This window comes from Tursiops truncatus, chromosome 18, assembly GCF_011762595.2.
Source record: "Tursiops truncatus isolate mTurTru1 chromosome 18, mTurTru1.mat.Y, whole genome shotgun sequence".
Lineage (NCBI taxonomy): Eukaryota > Metazoa > Chordata > Mammalia > Artiodactyla > Delphinidae > Tursiops > Tursiops truncatus.
Window position 1 is genome coordinate 6,773,997 of NC_047051.1, and position 21,152 is coordinate 6,795,148.

Genomic DNA, 21,152 nt, shown 5'->3' on the forward strand with positions numbered 1-21,152 from the left:
AAAAGAGACTACTTATGGTCAACAAAAAAATTTACTGAATGTTTAAAAATAAATTTTAAATGTTAGTTATATTTACAAAATAAAAAAGTGACGCTAAAAAATCGATTTTAGAGTCAAAATAATTGCCGTAAGAAGACTTTACCAAAAACATCAAATGATTTAGCAATTATTATAGCTCATTTATGAACTATCTCCAATGAAAACATGACAGGGGTTATAACTTCACTGCCCCACCTCGTCTCCTAAACAGGATTTTCCTATACAACTGACAGGCACCGTTAACACGTGAAACAGCGTAACATTTGTTTCTAAATAGCACATACGAACTGTCGCCACTGAGAAACTTGACATTTTTACTGCATCTAGCAAAAATGTATGTATTCGTACTTGCAAGAGTGTGTATCCTGATCACTTTAGAGTTGTACTTCAAGGGAAATGTCAGAGTGTGGAAAGAGGTGGGAGTGGACCGGCTGACGCTCTCCAAGAGTGGTAAAAGTCTTCTCACTTTAAGTCACAGATGTAAATGCAGATTGTCAATTACTGATAATAAAAAGTTGAACAAATATGAAGCATTTAATCGACAACTTTCAACCAGTATTTATCATGTCATATTTCAAGAAGTTGAGGATTCTAGGTACATATCAAATAAAGGCACTTCTTAAGCAAAAATGCAATGTAAGTACTAGCAAATGAAGGTTTAAAAGGTTTTAACGCTGGAAAAAGCCCTCAAGACCTCCAACAAGTTGGACAGCTAGAAAATGACACATAAAAAATATTCAGAACCATCTAATCTGAGCTGTACCTTAGATACACTCTGAAATAGCATCACCAGGGCATTATATGTTTATTACATAATACTGCTTTGCCCTTGCATATCACCTTTAATCACGGGATCTCAAAGCACCAAAGAATCATCAAGGCCTTAAAATACAGTCTGAAACAGAAATAGTTGTATTTTATAACTGCAGCTATTAATAAAACCTTGCACTACTTCCCGGTCCCCTGATACGAACACTAGCTTCCAAACCTTCTCTCTGACTTGGAAACAGTATTCCCCAAATCATCTCAATTTGTGACTGATGCTACCCGCATTCCAGCTTTTCTTCATCACTGGGCCTAAATAAAGTTGTGGCACTGTTTTAATGACACAAATCTATTTCACGACAACTTCTGTGACAGATAAATAGTACGAAGGGTGATCACATCTCACAGTGCACATGATGATATAAGATGGAGGCTTTAGAGAGAGAGCCAATCTTTGCTGGAGGTGATGAGCCCACAGAGCAATTATCCAACAGAGGAAAGAGCATTTTCCAGCCCCGTCCAGAGACCTCTCCAGGCAACTTCGCGAGTAGGGTGGAGGAAATCAAGTCCAGCTATCCTTAAGCAGGCCGGAGACTATTCTCCGGTGTGCACACCAGGAGGGAAGGGAAAACTAAAAGGACAATGCTCGAGTTTTAAGAATCCGGAAGGAGAGTGTAAGGTTGCTATGCGGCCACCCTAGAGACAGAACACTGTGGTTCCTTTGCATTTAAATAGTGCACTAAAAGGGAAATCAAACGCTAGCAAAAAGTCTTTAAACCAAGGTCAAATTATGCCAGTTAGAGCCATTTAATTTTTATTTTACAGCCTGTAAATGAGGTTCACTCTTATTGAAACATCTGTCATTTTAAAATTTAATCACCAGGAAAGTTCAATTTTGTTTTTTCGCTGAAATATACAAACACTCAAATGTTAATTAACTTCATGTAAGTGAGCATAACTATGTTAACTTCAATTCTTTCACAAACAAGATTATTCACCTTCCTGTTAATTGCATTACGTTTGTCCCTAGGACAGCAAAGTGTAATTTCACACTCATACAAACCCACCTCCCAGCACTGTAAACCTACACAGTTCCTGTTAGTCAACAGTCTCATATCCTTAACCTTTATGCAGAGTACTTTTTGTTTCAGGTTCTTAACATTCCAATATGAAGGCTCAATCAATAATATGTTTTATGAGCTTTTAAAAGTCCAGTGATGTAATACTACTAAATATTTGGTACTAAAAGTCCTGGAATATTCATTCAAAGTACCAAAATACAGCCAGCCTAGATTTGTCAAAATTCCAAAACGTCTTAATATTTGTTGCCATACTTGCTCACCCATACGTTTCAAAAAGCTCACAGCAAATTCTGGTCAAGTTTCTCTCCAAGAGATAACACGTCCCTGTTTTTGGAAATATCAAGCTTCTACCTACTGCGTTAATGATCAGTGCCACCGAGCACGATCCCCGTTTTCCTGTCCACCTCTGTATCTAGCAGGGACGCTCTGCCCACTGCCACTGACGTTTTCAGAAGCTTTAAAGACACAAGTGTTCAGAGGCTTCTAGCAAAGAAGAAGAGATTTTCTCCACTTCAGGCTACCTTGCTACATGTTCCCAACTTCTCCATTGTCTTTAATCATTTAGAAAACACAAATGAGAAAAATCTGCATTAAAAGCAGTACTTTCTCAAGAGGGACACCAGACCCTCCAACTTCTCCAGATCCCCCAGCACCGTGGCTTTTCAAGAGTCCCCCGCAAACCTTCACCCCACGCCTGTATCCTGATTTAATAAGACTGGAAACCACAATTAAATCAAAGGGTGTCGTAACTCTTATCCTTCACTTACCATATCCGCCGGGACATTACTGGACATCTTGCCGTTTGATATATATACCCAGATGTTTACGCCGAAAAAAAAATCAAAAAGAGACAACAACAAACAAAAAAGAGAAATCTTCGAGCTACAGAAATCAACCTTCACGATCTTGACTGGTTCGAGATGTGCTTCCCCCTAAAATAAGTTCTTTCGGAGCCAAAGTGCCGGCCGGGCCGAGGTTCCGAGCGAAGAGGAACAATCGCCGCGAGCGGTGTGGCCAGACCAGGAGGGAACTCCTGGGGTAGCAGCCCCGTCGTCGTCGTCAGCAGCAGCAGCCCCAGGACCGGCCGCGCCAGGTGGACCGAGCCGAGTGACACACGGACATGGAGCGGGGTGGGAGGGGGTTAAATCGTCTTCCTCCTTTCCCAGCCCGGCAGTGATTCACACTTGCTCCCAAGTCGAGTCTTCATTAAGCAGGAGAATGCCCCGGCGCCGCGGTACACAGATAACTATGTGGCTACACATGGACGCGTCCCCCGGCGGACGGCGCGGGGAAACGGCTCAACTCGCGCGGCCGGCGTTGCCAGCCGGGCCGCGGAAACCCGCGCTCAAGGGCATTTAACTCGTTGGCAGCCGAAGCGCAAGCCCGGGCCGGAGAGCCGGGGCGGCGAGCGGGGAAAGCGGGGCGCTCGGCCCGGCAGGAGACCCAACGGCCCGTCGGGGCTCAGGCCGCGGGCGCCTCCGGGCAGCCGCGGGGCTCAGGACACATAGTCTCCGGCTTCCCGGCGCTCCTCTCTCGCCTCCGCCTCCCCCGGCTCCGCCTTCCCCTCCCCTCCCCGGCCTCGCGAGCTCCCCGCGACGCCGACTTCGGCTGGGCCCCGGAAGAGCCCGGGTCCTTCCTCTCCTCAGCCCGGGAACCGCTTCCTCTCAGAGCTCTGTCTCTCCTCCTCCTCCTCCTCCTCCTCCTCCACTTTTCAGTACCCGACGCCGCAGCCGCCTCCTGTCATCGCCCCTCAAGCCAACATGGCGGCGGCGGCGGCGGCGGCGGCGGCGGCAGCTGCCGGAGCGCGAGTCGGGGACATGGGAAGAGCACGGCCCCCCACTCGCAGCCACCGCCCCCGCCTTCCTTCTCCCCCTCCCCCTCCGCGAACACCAAAGGCGTCACTACGGAGACCACCCTCGAGCATCACGGGAAGTGTAGTCTACGCCGGGGGGGGCGGTGCGGAGGGAGCGGGCCGCCTAACGCGTCCTCGCCCGACTCCGAAGCCACGCCCCTCCTAGCAACAGTTGCTAGGAGAGGAAAGCTCGCTTTAGCCAAGCTGCTGCAGGGAAGTTAGGAGATACCTGCTACCAGAAGTGCTGTGATCGTGCGAATTATTGGGCGAAAATTATTCTGCACAGGGAAATTCCCTCGTGCACAATATACACGCAGAGTTAAAACATGGTTTACCTCCAAGCAGAACCATTCATTTTTAAGGATAGCACGCTCTCCACATCCTGCAATCTCAAAGCATTTTGTATAGTGATTTCGTCTAGTTCTCTCCTCAACAATACATTTGGAAGATCAGAAGCATTGATTTCCAATAAGGTCATAGAAGTTCAACAAGAGTAAGGATATAGTTAAGCAGGGAGAATGTTGGAACATATGTTTCTTGAAGACCCAGGCCCATAAAGCTACAATCTAGTTAATTGAAATTACCAAAAACTGCATTAGATGAAATAGTGTATGAACCAAAAAGTGTATTAGATACGATAGTGTATGAGGCTAAATCTCTATCAGGAAATAGCTACTACAAACTACATGAGGATTCGCCAGTTTACCAGGCTAGCCCTGAAATTCTATTTAACTCAAGATGTAATTGAAAATTTATACACCTGCAGTGATTAGCAAACAGCAGAAAATAATACCATTAATGAGAGACTTAGATGAAGAATACATCTAGCCCAGATTTAGGAACAAAATGCAGAGACCACAAATGTCTATCTGACTCCCTATACATACCTCTCTTAGGGTATTTTAGGAAGGGTCGTCTCAATGAGACACCTGTATAAAAATGCCAACAAGGTAAGAGTCTGACAGCCACCTCTCCAACCTACAGTTATGTGACCGCATCTGTGAAACAGTCTTGTCTTCCTTCCAGGGGTAAAGTAGGGGCACTTGTGAGGATAAATTCATGCAGGGAAAATAAATCACTTTGTGAATAACAATGCATCATTTGATGTGAAACGTTACTACTTATTCATTCAGCAAACAAACACACCAGGCACTCTGCTAGGCACCAGGAGTTCAAAAATGAATAATCCAGGCAGTGTCCCCCATTGTCTAGGAGCCTGTGTCATTCCCCACAGCAATCTCTCCAGTCAGGTGTGTCTCATCATGATGGAAACTCACAGGACGTTTAGAGTACCTGCCTCTTGATTAGCCCTGCTGGAGAAATTCCAAGCCCTCCTGGAGGCCTATATCATCCTGGGGTGAGTTAGCGTAGTAACCAGGGAGGAGGAGGGTAGATTGAATTCCCAGAGAGACCAAAGGACAGAAGAAAAAAGAGGCCTGAATCTTGCCCTGATTAGGCTTCAGGACTTGGTATAGATATTTCTGAGTCCATAGCTACACGATTTTCCTTGGCCTCATTCTCCATGTTTAGCAACCACAGAGGCCTCTCTAGCAGCCCTCCAGGAAATAAGGGCAGCTGAAGATGTTTCAGTGAGTTCAGAAGGAATATTGAAGGCTGTTGCTCACAAAGTTAGTCCTCCACCCTACTCCAAACCCCAACTTTCATCCAACTACTGCCCTGGCCAAGGCTCTGCAAGAAGCAGAAGGTGGCAGGATGTATAGAAGCCTCAACTCACTTCCTCTGCTGTTTCCCAGCAATCGTGCGACGACAGGAGACATAATGACCACCACTGCCAGCCCAAACCTTGGCATCTCTGATACATGGTGTTGCTGTTTGACACTGGTTACCCCAGCCACCTCCACAAAAGGCAGCATCTTTCAAAAGTAAAGTCCCTGCACCTGGCTGTATTTCCAGTCTCTCTTCTAAGAGAGGCTGCGACATTATTCTCCATAAGACTCATTATAGCTCTTGCCTAATAGAGTTAAGGCACAAGGGAGCATGACTGGACACAGTTGCAGACTTTTCCACTCTCCTCTCTTTCCTCTGTACTTCCCGACTCAGGTGGGTGAGAAGAGAGACTGGAAAAAAGAGCCCATCTGTTCCCGGCAGGAAAGGATAACATCTTCTTAATACCTTCAATCTACTCTCAGCATCAATTTGAAGGAAGCAAGTGACACGGCATTTTTGTATTACAAAAAGTAACTCTATGGGAAATCAAAAGACCTGGCTTTGGGGATGAATTTGCTGTGTGACCTTTGACAAGACACTTTGCTTCTCTGAGTCTCAATTTGTTCATCTGAGGAGGTGGGACTAAAATCTCTAAGGCCCCTTCTAAGAGTCTGTGAAGTCAAGTCCTGGAAGAATAACACATGACACCCATGACCTGTTAAAAATATCTCCCCCAAGTGACTGCTCATGGGTATGAGGGGTTTTTGGGGGGTGGAGGGCAGAGTGTGATGGAAATGTTCTAAAATTAGATTACGGTGATGGCAGCATAACTCTGTAAATATACTAAAAACTATTGAATTGTACATGTGAAATGGGAGAATTTATATTTTTTTAAATTATAAATACACATAATTTAAAATTTACCATCTTTACTTTTTGGGGTGCACAATTCAGTGGCATTAAGTACATTTACTCCATTGTACTACCGTCACCACCATCCATCTGCAGAACTCTTTCATCTTGTGAAACTGAAACTCCAAACCCAATACACAACTTCCCATTCCCCCTCCCCCTCCCCCCAGCCCCCCGGCAACCACCAGAATACTTTCTGTCTCTATTAATTTGACAACTCTAGGTACCTAATATAATTAGAATCATACAGTACTTGTCCTTTCGTAATTGGTTTATTTCACTTAATGTCTTCAAGGCTCATCCATGTTGTAGCATGTGTCAGAATTTCCTCCCTCTTTAAGAGGAAATAAATACTCCACTGTATGTATGTACATAGTACATTTTGCCTATCCATTCATCCATCGATGGACACTTGGATTGCTTCTACATTTTGGTTATTTTGAGGTGGATGATTTTTATGATATGTAAATTGTATGTCAGTGAAGCTGTTAAAAATATAATCTCCCCTATCTGCCATGTAAGGGGTCTGAAATGATTTCCATCTTAGGATCATTCCTTAAGGGTCTTCACAAAAAACTCTGGAATTTAAACTAGAGAGAAGCATTATTTTCTATAAGACCAGTAACCTTTAATCAGGTATTACTTTGCTTGATTATCTCATTATGCCATCCATTGTCATTTATTAAAGATCTGGGGGTAGGGAAATGCCACAAGGGGCAGAGAAATGTTTGCAACAATGCCTGGGGGGTGGAGACAAGGGTTGTGGATATACCATACTCTGTGGGCAAAGTGGAAATAAGAACTTTGAGAACCTCCTTTGCCCTCTGTGTCCGGTTTTACCCAAGACTGGCCTGGTCCCCTTTGGTCCCAGTGTAAGAGACACATCAAGGTTTTGCTTTGTAAAATTATACTACATTTCTTTCTCATGAGAAAATCTATATGAAGCCCCCTAAAACCAATGTGAAGACTCCCATCATAGAAGGGTTCTCAAGAAATGTTCATTTCCTACCACAAAAAAGGTCGAGGTCTTTTCTCTGGAACTAGATGTAATTTGCTAGTTACTGGTTTAGTAATGGACTTTCCCCCTTCAGTCTTTACTCTTGCTGCAGCAGAAAAAACGGACTATGTGTGTTTGTAGATTTGAGAATCGTGCTCTGAAGGCGTTTGGGATATGAAGAAAAGAATTATATTGTGTAAGGCAAGGGAACAGGCCGGACACGTTGGCTGACCTATTTTCACTCCTGAGGAGCACCCCTACACACGTTGCAAATATGTCCAGCCTTTTAACCCTACACTCCCCTAACCAGACATTCTCAACCCAGTTCCCATAAAAATCACTAGGAACCACTTAAAGAGACAGATGCCCCAGCCCTTCCCCAGAACAACTAAATCACACTCTCCTGGACCGGACCTGACACCGGTATTTTTCAAACCTCCCCTAAGTGTTTTGATTGTGCAGCCACAACTGAGAAACACTGTGTATGTCAAATTCCTTCAAGTTCAGCTTCCTTCCTTTGCCTCAGTCTTGTCTTAGTAATAAGAGTGATAACCTGTAGGTACTGTGATTGGTAAAGGTGGCCACGGTCACAGAGATGTAAGGAATAATCATAAGCCCACTGCTCTCCCCTCCCCCGCCCCACTGCGTTCATTTACTCACCCAGACCTTGACCTCTCCTCTGACACAGCCCAAGTCTCTTTATCTCAAGACATTTCCCTCTGCTTAGAGTCCATGGGAACCAGCACTGGGCAGTTTGAAAGCACAGACGAAATGAGGCAAATTCAGCCTGGAGGTATCTGGAGTTGAACCAGGTGAAGGCCAGGTGAACAGCCGGGCTGTTCAGGAAGAGCATACACACACACACACACACACACACACACACACACACACACACACACACACACGGGGAGGTGGCTGAAGCCCAGATTGCTGCTTGGGAATGGGGGAGGGGTGAGGCAAGAAAAGGGCAGGAGAGAGAAAGTGGAAGCCAGTCACCAAGCACTTTGCAACTGAGGCTAAGCAGTTTGGATTTACTCTGATAGCAAATGGAAGCCATTGAAAGGTTGTAGATGGGGGAATGCCATGATGAGATTTGTTTTTATAAGAGGATGGAAAAGGGCCTCTGAACTCCAACAGTACCTTTTATCTGTATGTTTTGGGTTAGTTGTCATGGACCCACGTAATCTAAAAACTCTTAGGCGGTCCTGAAGATGATCAAAGCCCAACTCTTTTTTTCTTTTTTTTTTTCAGATCAGAAAGACCAGTTTTATAGGAGACCAGGACTGACTCCTAATACAGTGCTTGTTGCTCTCTCTTCTGCTAACAAAGTTCCACAAAAACAAGGAGTCATTCTACTACATAATACATAGTCAACCCAGTATGTACTTTTCTCTTTTATTTTTAAAATAAAGAGCAATGCCAATATTATAGAAACTTTGGAAATTAGAAAAACTATTTTTGTTTTTTGTATATTTCCTTCCAGGTTGTTTTATGTACCTAATTTCACATATTTGTGGTATGCATAACATTTTCTTTTCAATATTAAATGAAAATTCTTTTTTTTTTTTGGCGGTACATGGGCCTCTCTCTGTTGTGGCCTCTCCCGCTGCGGAGCACAGGCTCCGGACGCACAGGCTCAGCGGCCATGGCTCACGGGCCCAGCCGCTCCGCGGCATGTGGGATCCTCCCGGACCGGGGCACGAACCCGTGTCCCCTGCATCGGCAGGTGGACTCTCAACCACTGCGCCACCAGGGAAGCCCTGAAAATTCATTTTTTAAACATTAAAATGTTTTAATGCTACAAATGGCTACCTAATCTTCCTACTCATTTGTAACGGTTGCATACTATTCCACTGTGTCCATGTACTATAATTTATACAATCATTTTCTGTTTGGGGGACATAAAGGTTGCTTGCAATTGTATGCTCTTTGTGCAAATAAGTCTTTCTGCATTTTGAATTACTTGTCTAGGGGAGAGTCCAGAAACTGTTATCATGGAGTCAAGTCTATAAGCCTCCCCATGGCTCTTGAACTGTGCCTTCAAGTTATTCTCCAAAGGGTTTGCCTGCTTAGAATGCTGTCTGTGAATATGAATACCAACTTTACCATCATCACCACCCCAGCCCTTATGTGTATCTATAGCTGTACTACCTGTTTATAATACGCACGTATACCTTGCGCACAACAGCAGTGCAAAGTGGTGACTGGGCAGTCAGAGCTCCATCCCGCTACCCCATCAGCCCTCCTCTCCTCCAATTAAAGACACAATCCAAGGAAAAACAGGTATTTTCTATGTAAGCATAGCTTCAACAACACACCCACACCCATATCCATACACACACATACACACACACACACACACACACACACACACACACACACAACCCCAACCAGATAGGAGACCCCTCATATTTAGAAATTTTGGATATGTCCCTGACTGTATATGCTATTTATTAGGTTAAAAAAACAAATCCTGTTCTTTGTGGCTTTTCATTTTGCATTGAGATGATTTCTATCTGGTTGAGCCTTTTTCTGTGTGTAAGAAATAAACATTTTTGAACGTTCATTTCTTACACACAGAGAGCAAGCAGAAACAGGACAGCAAGCACAGTACAGTCTGGGGCCAGTGTGGATAAAGCCCAGGAGGCTTACCTGGTGCATAGCTGGGGCGATCCCTCACGTGGGGAGGATGCATCTTCCCTCCAGCTGGGCATGGGTGACATGACCGTGGAGTTTTAAGGGTCATTTTAGTATAGATATCAATCAGATAACATAAAGAAATTAGTTTCTTATTTACAAATAATTTATCGACATAAGACAGCTCCTGGGCCACCACATCATGAGTGAAGGAGGTAACACCCAGTTTTGCTACAGGTTGGCAGCTTTATTTCTCCCTTGGGCTGCAGCCGCCTTTCTACCTGTTTGGATCGTGGGTCTTCAACTATCTGTAGCCTCCTTAAGGGCCTGAACTGGGTTTTATTCATCTTTGTAGCCTCAACGCTTAACATAGTGAATGAATAACACCCAACACCCTTGCCAGTAAGTGCACGGAAGAGATGAACCTTTATGTTCTCTTCCCAGTGCCATGATTTTGTAAAGTCGGGGATTACCTTTTGATGTTCTATTCAGACCTAGAAGTATGCCTCATTAACGCAGAAATGATATTCAGGCTCAGCTCAATTGCTTTCCCACGACTAAGAGAATATGCCAACAGAAAGACAATTTTTGTGTGAAGGCTGGAATTCGCTTTTGAAAAAACGAGAGTTATGTTTTTTAATGGTCACATAGTTCTAGCAAGCTTTTGCAAACATTACAGCCACGGGAGTTGGGCAGTCTGAGTTCATAGGCCACTAGAAAAGTAATACCCGTGTTTGACCTCTCGCTGATGTCCCACAATGCCTTTCTTCCTGACCTGACCCCATGTTTGCCCACACTATTGAATATCTAAAGCTAAAGTTGGAAGGAACCTTAGTGATGGCATCATCTTCAACTCTTTTAACAAGTGAGGAAATAGAAACTTTTTGAGAAGCACACACATTTTCTCTGTACTTTTCAAATGTACATGAGAATGAGTTTCCTCTAAGATGTTCCAAGAAACAAAAAGGCAGAATAGTTCCTAGTGGCATTATGTAATTGTTGAATTATTATATAACTCTGTGTTAAGTCATGACAAATATACCAAATGAATATAAAATGTATCATCAAATTGGTATCCTAAAATACAATCATTATTCTTGGTTTCCACTGTCACAGAAATCAGCCCACCATCACAGGATTATTCAATGAAGAAAAAAAAATTTTTAACGCCAAAAGTAATAAAACTCTATTCAATTAAAAAAAAATTTTAAATCCTGCATTAGCATTACACTCCCATCAGTGTAGGCAAAACAACTGTCCTTAACACTAATCTTGTGGCATGTGGCATGAACTGGAAATTCTGTTGCTTTTGTACCCCAGTAACCTCCACCCTAGTCACTGGGCTTTTGTTTGTTCATTTTTATTTTTTTATGGAAGTTGCTTTACAGTGCTGTATTAGTTTCAGATAGTCATTGTTTTTGACACGAGTTTTTGGATTGATTGATCCATAATTATTCCACGCTGTTCAAATTGTGTTTTTCTCTTTTCACCAAGGCAGATAGTGACCCTGTCCATCATTAATGCATTGCACATTATCTTACTATCTAAGAGAGCAGAATGAAGAATCAAAGAAAGATTTCTCCAAAGCCTTGTGTAGGCCCTTGAAGGCTTCCAGTGTATCACACTGACAGGGAGGTTGCCAGTCGGAATGGCTGGGCCAAAGAATGGCCTCTGTCATGACTGATCCAGTCCTTGAGTCAGGCCTTGTTGGACAACTGCCCTTGTGGTTGAATTTCACGACCGTGTTTCCTACACTGAATAACCATCAGTCTCATCCTCCATGCCGATCGGGGACTTCACAGAGGGGCCGGGACCTAACCGTCTCACGAGGGGCAGCAGCGGAGAAAGAACTGCCACGTTTAACTGCACATCTCATCCAGCAGGCCGGGAACCTTCATGCCACATCATCATCTCACCTTTGGGGGTGATTCATATGTCACTAATTTATCACACAACCCTTGACTTAATACCACAGATAAAAGAGAAAACCTAAAATGAACTTAAATCAACAGATTATCGTGAAAGAGACAGGGGAAAATAACATATTGGTTGTGAGTGTGGGCCCTGGGTTTAAATCCTGGCTCTGCCTTTTACCAGATGTGTAAACGTGGGTGAGTTCCTTGATTTTCTCATCTAAAAAAGATTATGAATGTAAAAAAGTGCATACACATATATAAATTTAAAAGAGAACTCTTTCTAGCACATAATAAGCTCTCAATACTAATCTACGATTATAATTATCATAATGAAATGGGATACAGTGATAGAGGCTTCAAGTGTTAGTGCTACAGGTTTGTCTCAGTCTACTTTTTCTGCTATGCTAGGATTTTCACCTGTGATAGTAACTCGACTAAACCAACTTCTCTTAGGGCGAGTGTTCTCAGCTATTTGTTCATGCTCAGCTCGGATCCAGCAACACTGTCGGCCTCTTGTTATAGAGACCAATGGAACCACATTTATGAAAAGGTCGGCCTCATGACTAGCAGAATAAAGCAAGCTGAACATGGAATTTGAACCCTAAACTGTGACCTCATGGCCTCTTACTTCACAGACAAAAGGAGTCAAGTAAGAAATCTCACAAATTTGTATCCTCAAATCTCACAAATATTACTCAGCCCTTAACCTGTAGCATCCGTACTCTTCCCTCATCAGCTTTGGGGGAAGCCCTAAGCCTCTCCTTCTAAGAATCAGCCCTCTACCCACCCAGGAGCCACTCCTTCTGTCCCCAGAACACTGTTCCAACAAACAACCCTTCTCTTGTCTTCCATCTTCCGTCTCTCCCTCTCCCAAGGTTCTTCTGCCCAGGGTGACCATATAACATGTTGTCCCAAATCGGAAAAGTTAAAGAAAAGGGGGCATTGTTGATACTTGCATAGGGAAGCTGGGACTACCCCAGGCAAACTTCTCCTTACCATGGAAATATGCTCAAATCTCTCCTATCTTTAAAAAGAAAAAAAACCAGGCTCTCCCATTTCTCAGAATTCTTTCTAATTCCTCCTATATCTTGTTCCTCCTTTAATATCAACTTCTTTAAAGTATTGAGCATGTCCCATACACTCCTTTTTTTTTTCTTTTTTGCGGTACGTGGGCCCCTCACTGTTGTGGCCTCTCCTGTTGTGGAGCACAGGCTCCAGACGCACAGGCTCAGCGGCCATGGCTCACGGGCCTAGCCGCTCCGCGGCATGTGGGATCTTCCCGGACCGGGGCACGAACCCGCGTCCCCTGCATCGGCAGGCGGACTCTCAACCACTGCGCCACCAGGGAAGCCCCCATACACTCCATTTAACCCTCACTCAGGGCTGCTGCCAGGAAAGCCAATCAAGTGAAGGGCTACGGGGCAGATGGTTCTAGATATTTCTCACTTAAGGGACGTATCGTGCATACACATCTAAAATCCTAACCTTCCCTGTCCATCAGAGCACATGGTAGTTGCTCAGTAAATGCTGTGAGTTGGATAGTTAAGCTGCAGATACTAGGAAAGTTCAGCGGCCGGGCTCTGCATCTCTTAGGACTCTCCTACTATCCCCCTGTTAAGAAGACATTGCTTTACAAGATTGGTCAGATTGTCATGGGGAAGCAAGGAAAACAGAGTCAGCAGGGAATGACTGTGTTTCTGATTTGTAACCAAAGCTGCCACTGGCTCCTGGGTATGGCCAGTGCTGAAAGTTTCAACGTTCTATGGGGATTTAGAGAGGCATTTTCTGGTTTGACCTCGTGGTTAGCTTTTTCATGAAATATTCCTCTGTATGTTTCCTACAATTATTTTCACCTTCATCACTTTTCCATCCCTGATCTTATACCCACGTGACATGAAGTAGGAACATAAGTCTTCAGTGAGATCAGGATCCCAGGAAGAGAGAGTAACATGGTAATTTTGTTAAAGCCCCGGAAGCACATTTCCCAGTTCTACTTAGTGAATTTGTGTCTTGCCATCTTTAAGCAGCACTGAAATCACAAGCATTTGGATTTAGCTTGAAAATGAAAACACACGTGAGTTCTAAACCAGCTTCAAAACGGAGGAAAAAAAAAAGGTTATTTCCTACTTATAGAAAATCTAACATGAGAGATATCCCTAAAACACGTTATTTTGTAAGTTCTTCAAAACCCTGCAGCAATTTGCACAAAAGTGTGCTTGGTGACGCTTACGATGCACACGATGGTAGCCTGAGGCTTTGAGAGGTGAAGCCCAGCCATTTCCATTATCACTGAAAAATCTCCATATTTCATTACATTTTAGCAAAGTCATCTTTTCCCTAAATCTTAGAAGCTCCAAACACACTTCACCCCCAAATATTTCTATGTGCTACAGAGGATACATGGAGAACATAAACAGAAGAGAAGGGGAAGAGACAGAAGCAGTACACCCAGGCATAACATTTGCAAAAGAGTTAGCAGAAAACTAGGCAACAAGCACAGATGCCACGCGTGCCCCCAGGCGAGAGGCGGAGGAGAGTAACTACTCCCTTTGCCAGCTCTGCTTCTTCCCTGAGGGGCCCAGGGCAAGGTCCTTGACCCCCTCCGTCTCCTCCTAGCTTTCAACACTTGCATTTGTGGATTATGCCTAGGCTGTTTAGTTAACTTGCCCAAGGGGAATTACACCAATTACAAAGTCATGGATGGGAATGATTTTCCCTTGCAATTTTTCATACTGCACGGGGTTTTAACCAGGTAACAGAATGGGCAAAGAACATGGAATGTTCCTCCACAAACCTTCCAGACTCTATCCTGTGTCTGCCTGTTTTCAGGATACAGAAAGTGAGGACAAGAGACCTCACACCAATCAGAATGGCATCATTAAAAAGTCTACAAGTAACAAACGCTGGAGAGGATGTGGAGAAAAGGGAACCCTCCTACACTGTTGGTGGGAATGTGAATTGATACAGCTACTATGGAGAACAGTAGGGAGGTTCCTTAAAAAACAAAAAATAGAGCTACCATATGATCCTGCAATCCCACTCCTGGGCATATATCTGGAGAAAACTCTAATTCAAAAAGATACATGCACCCCTATGTTCAAAGCAGCACTATTCACAATAGCCAAGACATGAAGCAACCTAAATGTCCATCGACAGATGAATGGAGAAAGAAGAAGTGGTACATATATACAATGGAATATTACTCAGCCATAAAAAAGAATGAAATAATGCCATTTGCAGCAACATGGATGGACCCAGAGATTATCATACTAAGTGAAGTAGGTCAGACAGAGAAAGACAAATATCATATGATATCACTTATATGTGGAATCTAAAAAAAATGATATAAATGAACTTATTTACAAAACAGAATAGAGTAACAGATATAGAAAACAAACTTATGGTTACCAGAGGGGATAGTGGGGTGGGTAGATAAATTAGGGGTTTGGGATTAACGTATACACACTGTTATGTATAAAACAGATAAACAACAAGGACATACTGTATAGCACGGGGAACTATATTCAATGTCTTGTAATAAGCTATAATGAAAAAGAATCTGAAAAAGAATCTGTATATGTATGTATAACTGAATCACTTCGCTGTATACCTGAAGCTAACACAACATTGTAAATTAACTACACTTCAATTTAAAAAATAGTTTAAAAGAGAGAGAGAGAAGGAAAAGACAAGAGAAGAATATAAAGAAAAGGAGGGGGCAGCAGAAGGCGAACTGAATGGTACCAGCTCTCCTAGGCAACCTCCACGTGTCAGGCACCATTTGGGACTTTACATCCTTTATTTCATGTAAGCTTTATAACAACCCCGTGAGGTCACATCGTTTTGCCCAATTTTACAGATGGAGAAGAGACTCAGGAGATAGATAACTTTCTCAAGGTCCCTGGGATTCAGACTCAGATCTGTTTAATTCCGAGAAGGATTAAGGAGAAGGGCAGAGAGAACAATTAGAAAAAGTACCATGTGGCAGAGTTGAGTTAAAACCTTAGAAGGGGGCTTCCCTGGTGGCGCAGTGGTTGAGAGTCCGCCTGCCAGTGCAGGGGACACGGGTTCGTGCCCCGGTCCGGGAGGATCCCGCGTGCCGCGGAGTGGCTGGGCCCGTGAGCCATGGTCGCTGAGTGTGCGCGTCCGGAGCCTGTGCTCCGCAACCAGAGAGGCCAAAACAGCGAGAGGCCCGCGTACCACACACACACAAAATAAAACCTTAGAAGGACATTCACTCTCTTTAGCTCATGCATATACACTTTTCTTCCATAAAGAACAAAAACAGATAAATAGCTTTAGGGACCCAGAAATAAGTTATTGGAGTCATAAAATGCTGGCTTTTGAGTTTAGTTTCTTCTATGGATATAATTTATCCATTAAATCCACTCCTGGGGTTCTCTTATTCCTGGAAGGGTGTTCCTACTTTCTGTACAAATACGATTCCAGGTAGCTGTGCATCATGACATAGTCAAAGAAATCAAATAAAACTTTGCCATTTATTTAAAATCAAATCACACGACTCACATTTATTAGTATAAAACGGTGGCAAGCTTAAATGCATCTCCTGACACTATAACATGCTTGGAGGCCTGAACAGATCTTGTGCCTTTTTGCTATTCTTTTTCTTGCAGGCTCCATCCCTTTAGGACATGAGCAAGTGGCCCAAAGCTCATTTTTTAAAGTGTTTTAAGAAGCACTTGTCAAATTTCAAATTCAGATTTCCTTGCAGGCTGCACATGGAACAAATGAAAGATGGTTCTCTTGAAACTTGAGAGTGCTTCCCCTACACCTAGTGGTTCTTTGGGGCTTATCGTGTACGGTCGTTAAATTAAAAAACCAGTTTCCTGTGAATAAGGCTATTCCTTTGGAATATGCTAAATAACAGTTATAAAAATATTTTGGGGAGGGTTTTGTTGGCATTGGAGGCTGCTTTTTTTTCCCCCAAAAGTTAAACTCCAATTATATTTCAGCATACGTGCATTCTTTTCATGGGCATGTGCTGTTTTGTTCTAGTTTCTGTGGTAAATCAAATGTGCGAAGTCTCAAGTTTATGAATAAATCATATTAACAATAATTCTTATGAGGCTAAGTATAAAATTAAAAGTCTTGATTAAAAACCATCAGTACCTTCATTGTCGGGGGGGGCACTGTGGTTCTCAGAACAGCTGCCTGGTGCTCCCCGCGCTTTACTAGGTTGGGATGCCTTCGAGCCGGCAACCTTATTCACCCTTTATTTATAGCACTATGGGTGTGTTTATTTCCATTCTTGTAAAAACTTTCTGCTGATGGCAAGATACACAAAGCTTTCAGATCAAGGACAGGGACCTACCATTTTTGGAACCGATCATGTTTTATGGGATGATTCATTATGGATTCTTTAGCTAAAGTGGATGGTCTTTTTCAGCCTTTGTTTTCAGCACAACTAACCTAACTGGCTGTGGGTCTGGAATTCACTTTGTCCGCACTGACGAGTACATGAATACATGGTCCTGGGTGGAGGGTTGACATTTCTAGGTTTTGATCAGCCCGTGTATTCTAGTCTGATTCTAGAATCAGAGGAAAACTTAGGCACATCCTGGAAGGGTTAATCCACTAGGTCTCCAGCTTGAGTTCCTTCATGTCAGGGAATCTGAAAAGATGGTGATGGGGGAGAGAGGAGGGAAGAATCCTTGAAATAATTTCAACTCTTTAAAAAGGTTAAGAGAAGTTGTATATTTGTAACTGACAAGGCTGCTCAGGAGACTCAAATGTCACATTTCTTGGACTTTTGGCTGGAACACGATGGCATTGATCATCCCATGGAAAAATCTATTAATAAAAACTTAATAAATGCAGCTTAGGAGATGAAAATCTTTCAGAAAAATGGGGTGCATCGGGGAAAGATAACAGAATTATGCAAAACCACTGACTGGGGCTTCCCTGGTGGCGCAGTGGTTGAGAGTCCGCCTGCCGATGCAGGGGACACGGGTTCGTGCCCCGGTCTGGGAAGATCCCACATGCCGCGGAGCGGCTGGGCCCGTGAGCCATGGCCGCTGAGCCTGCGCGTCCGGAGCCTGTGCTCCGCAACGGGAGAGGCCGCAACAGTGAGAGGCCCGCGTACCGCCAAAAAAAAAAAAAAAAAGATAACACTTAATAATCATGAGAGGCATTCAACAGATACATACACTGTACCATGTACTGTTCAAGATGAACCCTGCCTGAATTAGCTTTCTGACCCATTCTCACATGAAACTAGATCATCACTACAACGGTACTTTGGAATATCCATTTGTACCAATACATAAAATCAATGCCTAATCAGCATCAATACTTAAAAGGCTTCTTTTACTCTAATCTTTGCAAAAATAACAAAAGGATTAATTAAGAATGACTGAGTTCAGAAAAGGCATATAAATGAATTTGTCTTTTAAAACTTGTCAAAAATCACAAATACAAATGTAATACATCTTCATTAGAAAAATGTGAAAGGACATAAAGACGGAAAAATAAACTCCATCCACAATCCTAACCCGAAATCTTCTCCTACCCCACACCATTTGTCTTGTTTTCTACATTTCTTGTAAATATTTGGACTCAACCTATATATAAAAATTTCGAATCTTGCTCTTCTTTTCTTACTACCATAAACACTTTGCAAGCGTCACAACTCTTTGTAAATATCATAGTGAGTGACTACATATCATTCCATCATAAGGTCATGTAACCACATATATATATATATTTATATATATATATATTTACATTTATTATTTTTACCTGAGCTGGAACAGGTCCTTGAATATGACTGTTATATCCTCTCTCTTGCTAAACCCAGCATCTTGGGAAGATCCTAAGGAACAATTGTCCAAGGTCCAGTTATAATTAAAAACAAAAATTAAAAATCCTTAAATTGTATCATTAACTCTTAGTCAAAGTTGAATGTATTTCAAATGTGCATTGATTTTCTTTCTTTTTGATATTTATAGCTCCATCTAGCATCCTTTAGACCCAGGTCTTTGGGCTCTTGGCGATTGGTAGAGATTTATATTTCGACTATGTACACAGTAGAATAAATATAGTCATATAATTGGTGATCGATGTTTCCACCTCCAAAAGGCTTTAATGCCAGCTATATCTTTTTTCAGTTGAACTGTATTAAACTTTATTTAGTTTTTCTTTTTTTTAAAGAGATTTCACAATATCCTTGAGTTGCCCTGGAATATTACGTAACTAGGGTCTTGGAGTCAGGATGAAAGTTATGTTAATATCACATCTTACGTGACAGGAACAACATTCTTCTGGTGTTTTGATGAAGCAATAGTTTTGAGGAACGAAAAGGAAAAAAAAGATTATCTCTGGTGCCCACAGAGCATCTGGGGGGTGTGGCGGGGTTCTGAAGGGTGGGGGGAGTCCGGGGCAAGCGAGGAGCGAACTAAAGCATCGTGGGCGCAGGAGGCAGAGTGTCCGCACACCAAAGGACCGAGAAAAAAAAAAAAAGAAGAAGAAGAAAAGGAAAAAAAAAATGCCATTGTTTGCCTGGCTGATTTTAAAGTCTCATTTTCATGGAATGAAATTCATTTAAAAGTCATTATAAAGCAGTTTTTAGTTATTACATTCTAGTGATGGAGGAGTTTGTAATGTATTCATAGAAATAATTAAATGTTCATAACAGTGCTCTTGTTCACCATTTCTGAAGACAGCATTCTTTTAAACTATAAAAGCTCAGAACCCACCTATTATCTTTGATTGATCCCCTGAAATGTCCTCTCGTTCAGTTTCAAGTAGTAAAACACACATTGAGGATTTGGAGAACCCAAAAGGGAAGTTCATGGAGGTTGACTGAGCTGAACAGTCAGAATTAGAGGTTTTCTTTTTAAAATGCATTACCTTGAACAACATTCAATTAAAAATCTGGAGAAAAAATTAGGTAGATGGAGAGGCAGAGCCTTTAGGTGGGATAGATTTCTTTTTTCCCCCTAATTCCCATGTTGCTTGGGATAAAGTTCCAGAAAGGAACCCTTAAAGGCATGAAGGGTCTAGGCCACCAGCCCAGCCGTCTTTATGGCAGGGGACATGACTTTAAATTTCTCCTGTCTTGGTGGCAGGAAGGAAAATTCTTTCTCTGCAAAACCCACTCCCACTTCCACCATCAGATTTCCTCCGATTTGTAGAAACTGTATCAGCATTTTGTGAAGGTGAAAGAGCTCTGAAATAAAGGGCTACGTTTGCTTTGAAGGTCCGGCGGGGACAAAGCAAGATTCTTTTTCTCCCTGGAGGATTGGATGGCACAATAAAAGACAAGAATGTGAGTGAGGGGCACCAAGGAGAAATATAAAGGACACAGTCCGGCCCTTCTTGATAGGGCTAGCTTCCTATTCTCCTGGTTAGAAAAACATGCTTCGCCAACTAAGTTTGTCCTTTTCCATCTCCGTGGTTTTGTTTTACATCAATTTACAGATTTCCTTGCTCTGCCCTCATATCTCTTTGTACTGGATTCTCCCACTCTTGTGACTGCCACTCTGTGAACAGAATCAGTTGTAAATTTATTCCTACTTTTTCAGCTCTGTGGAATATCAGGGGTTTCTTTGTTTGCTTGTGTGTTTTTGTAGGATGTAATCTCCCAAATAGCCTGGTAAATTTTAAAAGAAAATCAAAGATATTCAAACTTCAGCCAGGCAAGGATCTCGACCACCCCTTTCTGTGGCACAGTGGCTCCCAGGCCACATCGGTACCTTGCGTTCCCTTCCATTTACAGCAGATTACCCTTTACACACTAATCATCAACACTGCCAAAACCAGAGCGTGATTGGAGCAATTGACTCTTTTATTCTTTAAATTAAAATTAAGCCAAAAGACCAATGCTCAGAGTAGCAAATAAAGCAAGGTCTACCTGTTTTAAGAGAGTCTGAAGGATTACATTCCAGATCTGCAAACCCCATGCATTTGGGAGTGATTATTTGCTTTGTAAAAGAATTTTTGACTTTGCAAAGGAGCCACTAGAGGATTTGCTTGAAAGCTCTGTTGCGCTGAAAATCATTTGGTTTACTTACCTTTAATTTACACCAAGGGCTCTTCTCTTGGGTAAAGGCAGCGATATCCTGCAAATGGCCAAGGATGCCAACCACTTACTAGAGAAAGTCTGACAGGTATTACCTGTTAAAACTGCTGACTGGGTTGGTGGGAGCTTTTTAAGAATGAATGACAGGCAGACATCCATACATTGCACTAAACTTTGGAGAAGTCCCCACTCTGGAGAAGCAGAATGGTCTTGTCTGTCAATGGAGACCTGTTTGACTTGGTGA

At 42.8% G+C, this 21,152-nt stretch overlaps 1 protein-coding gene and 1 long non-coding RNA gene across 4 annotated transcripts in view; one reads left to right on the plus strand and one right to left on the minus strand.

Moving 5' to 3' along the window:
• Positions 1-3,435, minus strand: part of UBL3 (ubiquitin like 3) — a 70,113-nt gene extending 66,678 nt beyond the window's left edge. Inside the window, exon 1 of the mRNA XM_019936796.3 lies at positions 2,654-3,435. Coding sequence (XP_019792355.1) covers positions 2,654-2,680 — 27 coding nt within the window. The 5' untranslated portion in view covers positions 2,681-3,435. The remainder of the gene's footprint in view (positions 1-2,653) is intronic.
• Positions 1-21,152, plus strand: part of LOC109550252 (uncharacterized) — a 272,632-nt gene that overhangs the window by 137,004 nt on the left and 114,476 nt on the right. For 2 of the 3 annotated variants that reach the window (XR_012327549.1, XR_012327543.1), the window contains one exon: positions 8,567-9,120. The exons of the other annotated variant lie outside the window; for it this stretch is intronic. This is a non-coding gene — a long non-coding RNA (uncharacterized lncRNA). Of the gene's footprint in view, positions 1-8,566; positions 9,121-21,152 lie in introns of those variants that run through there. 3 annotated transcript variants of the gene reach the window in all.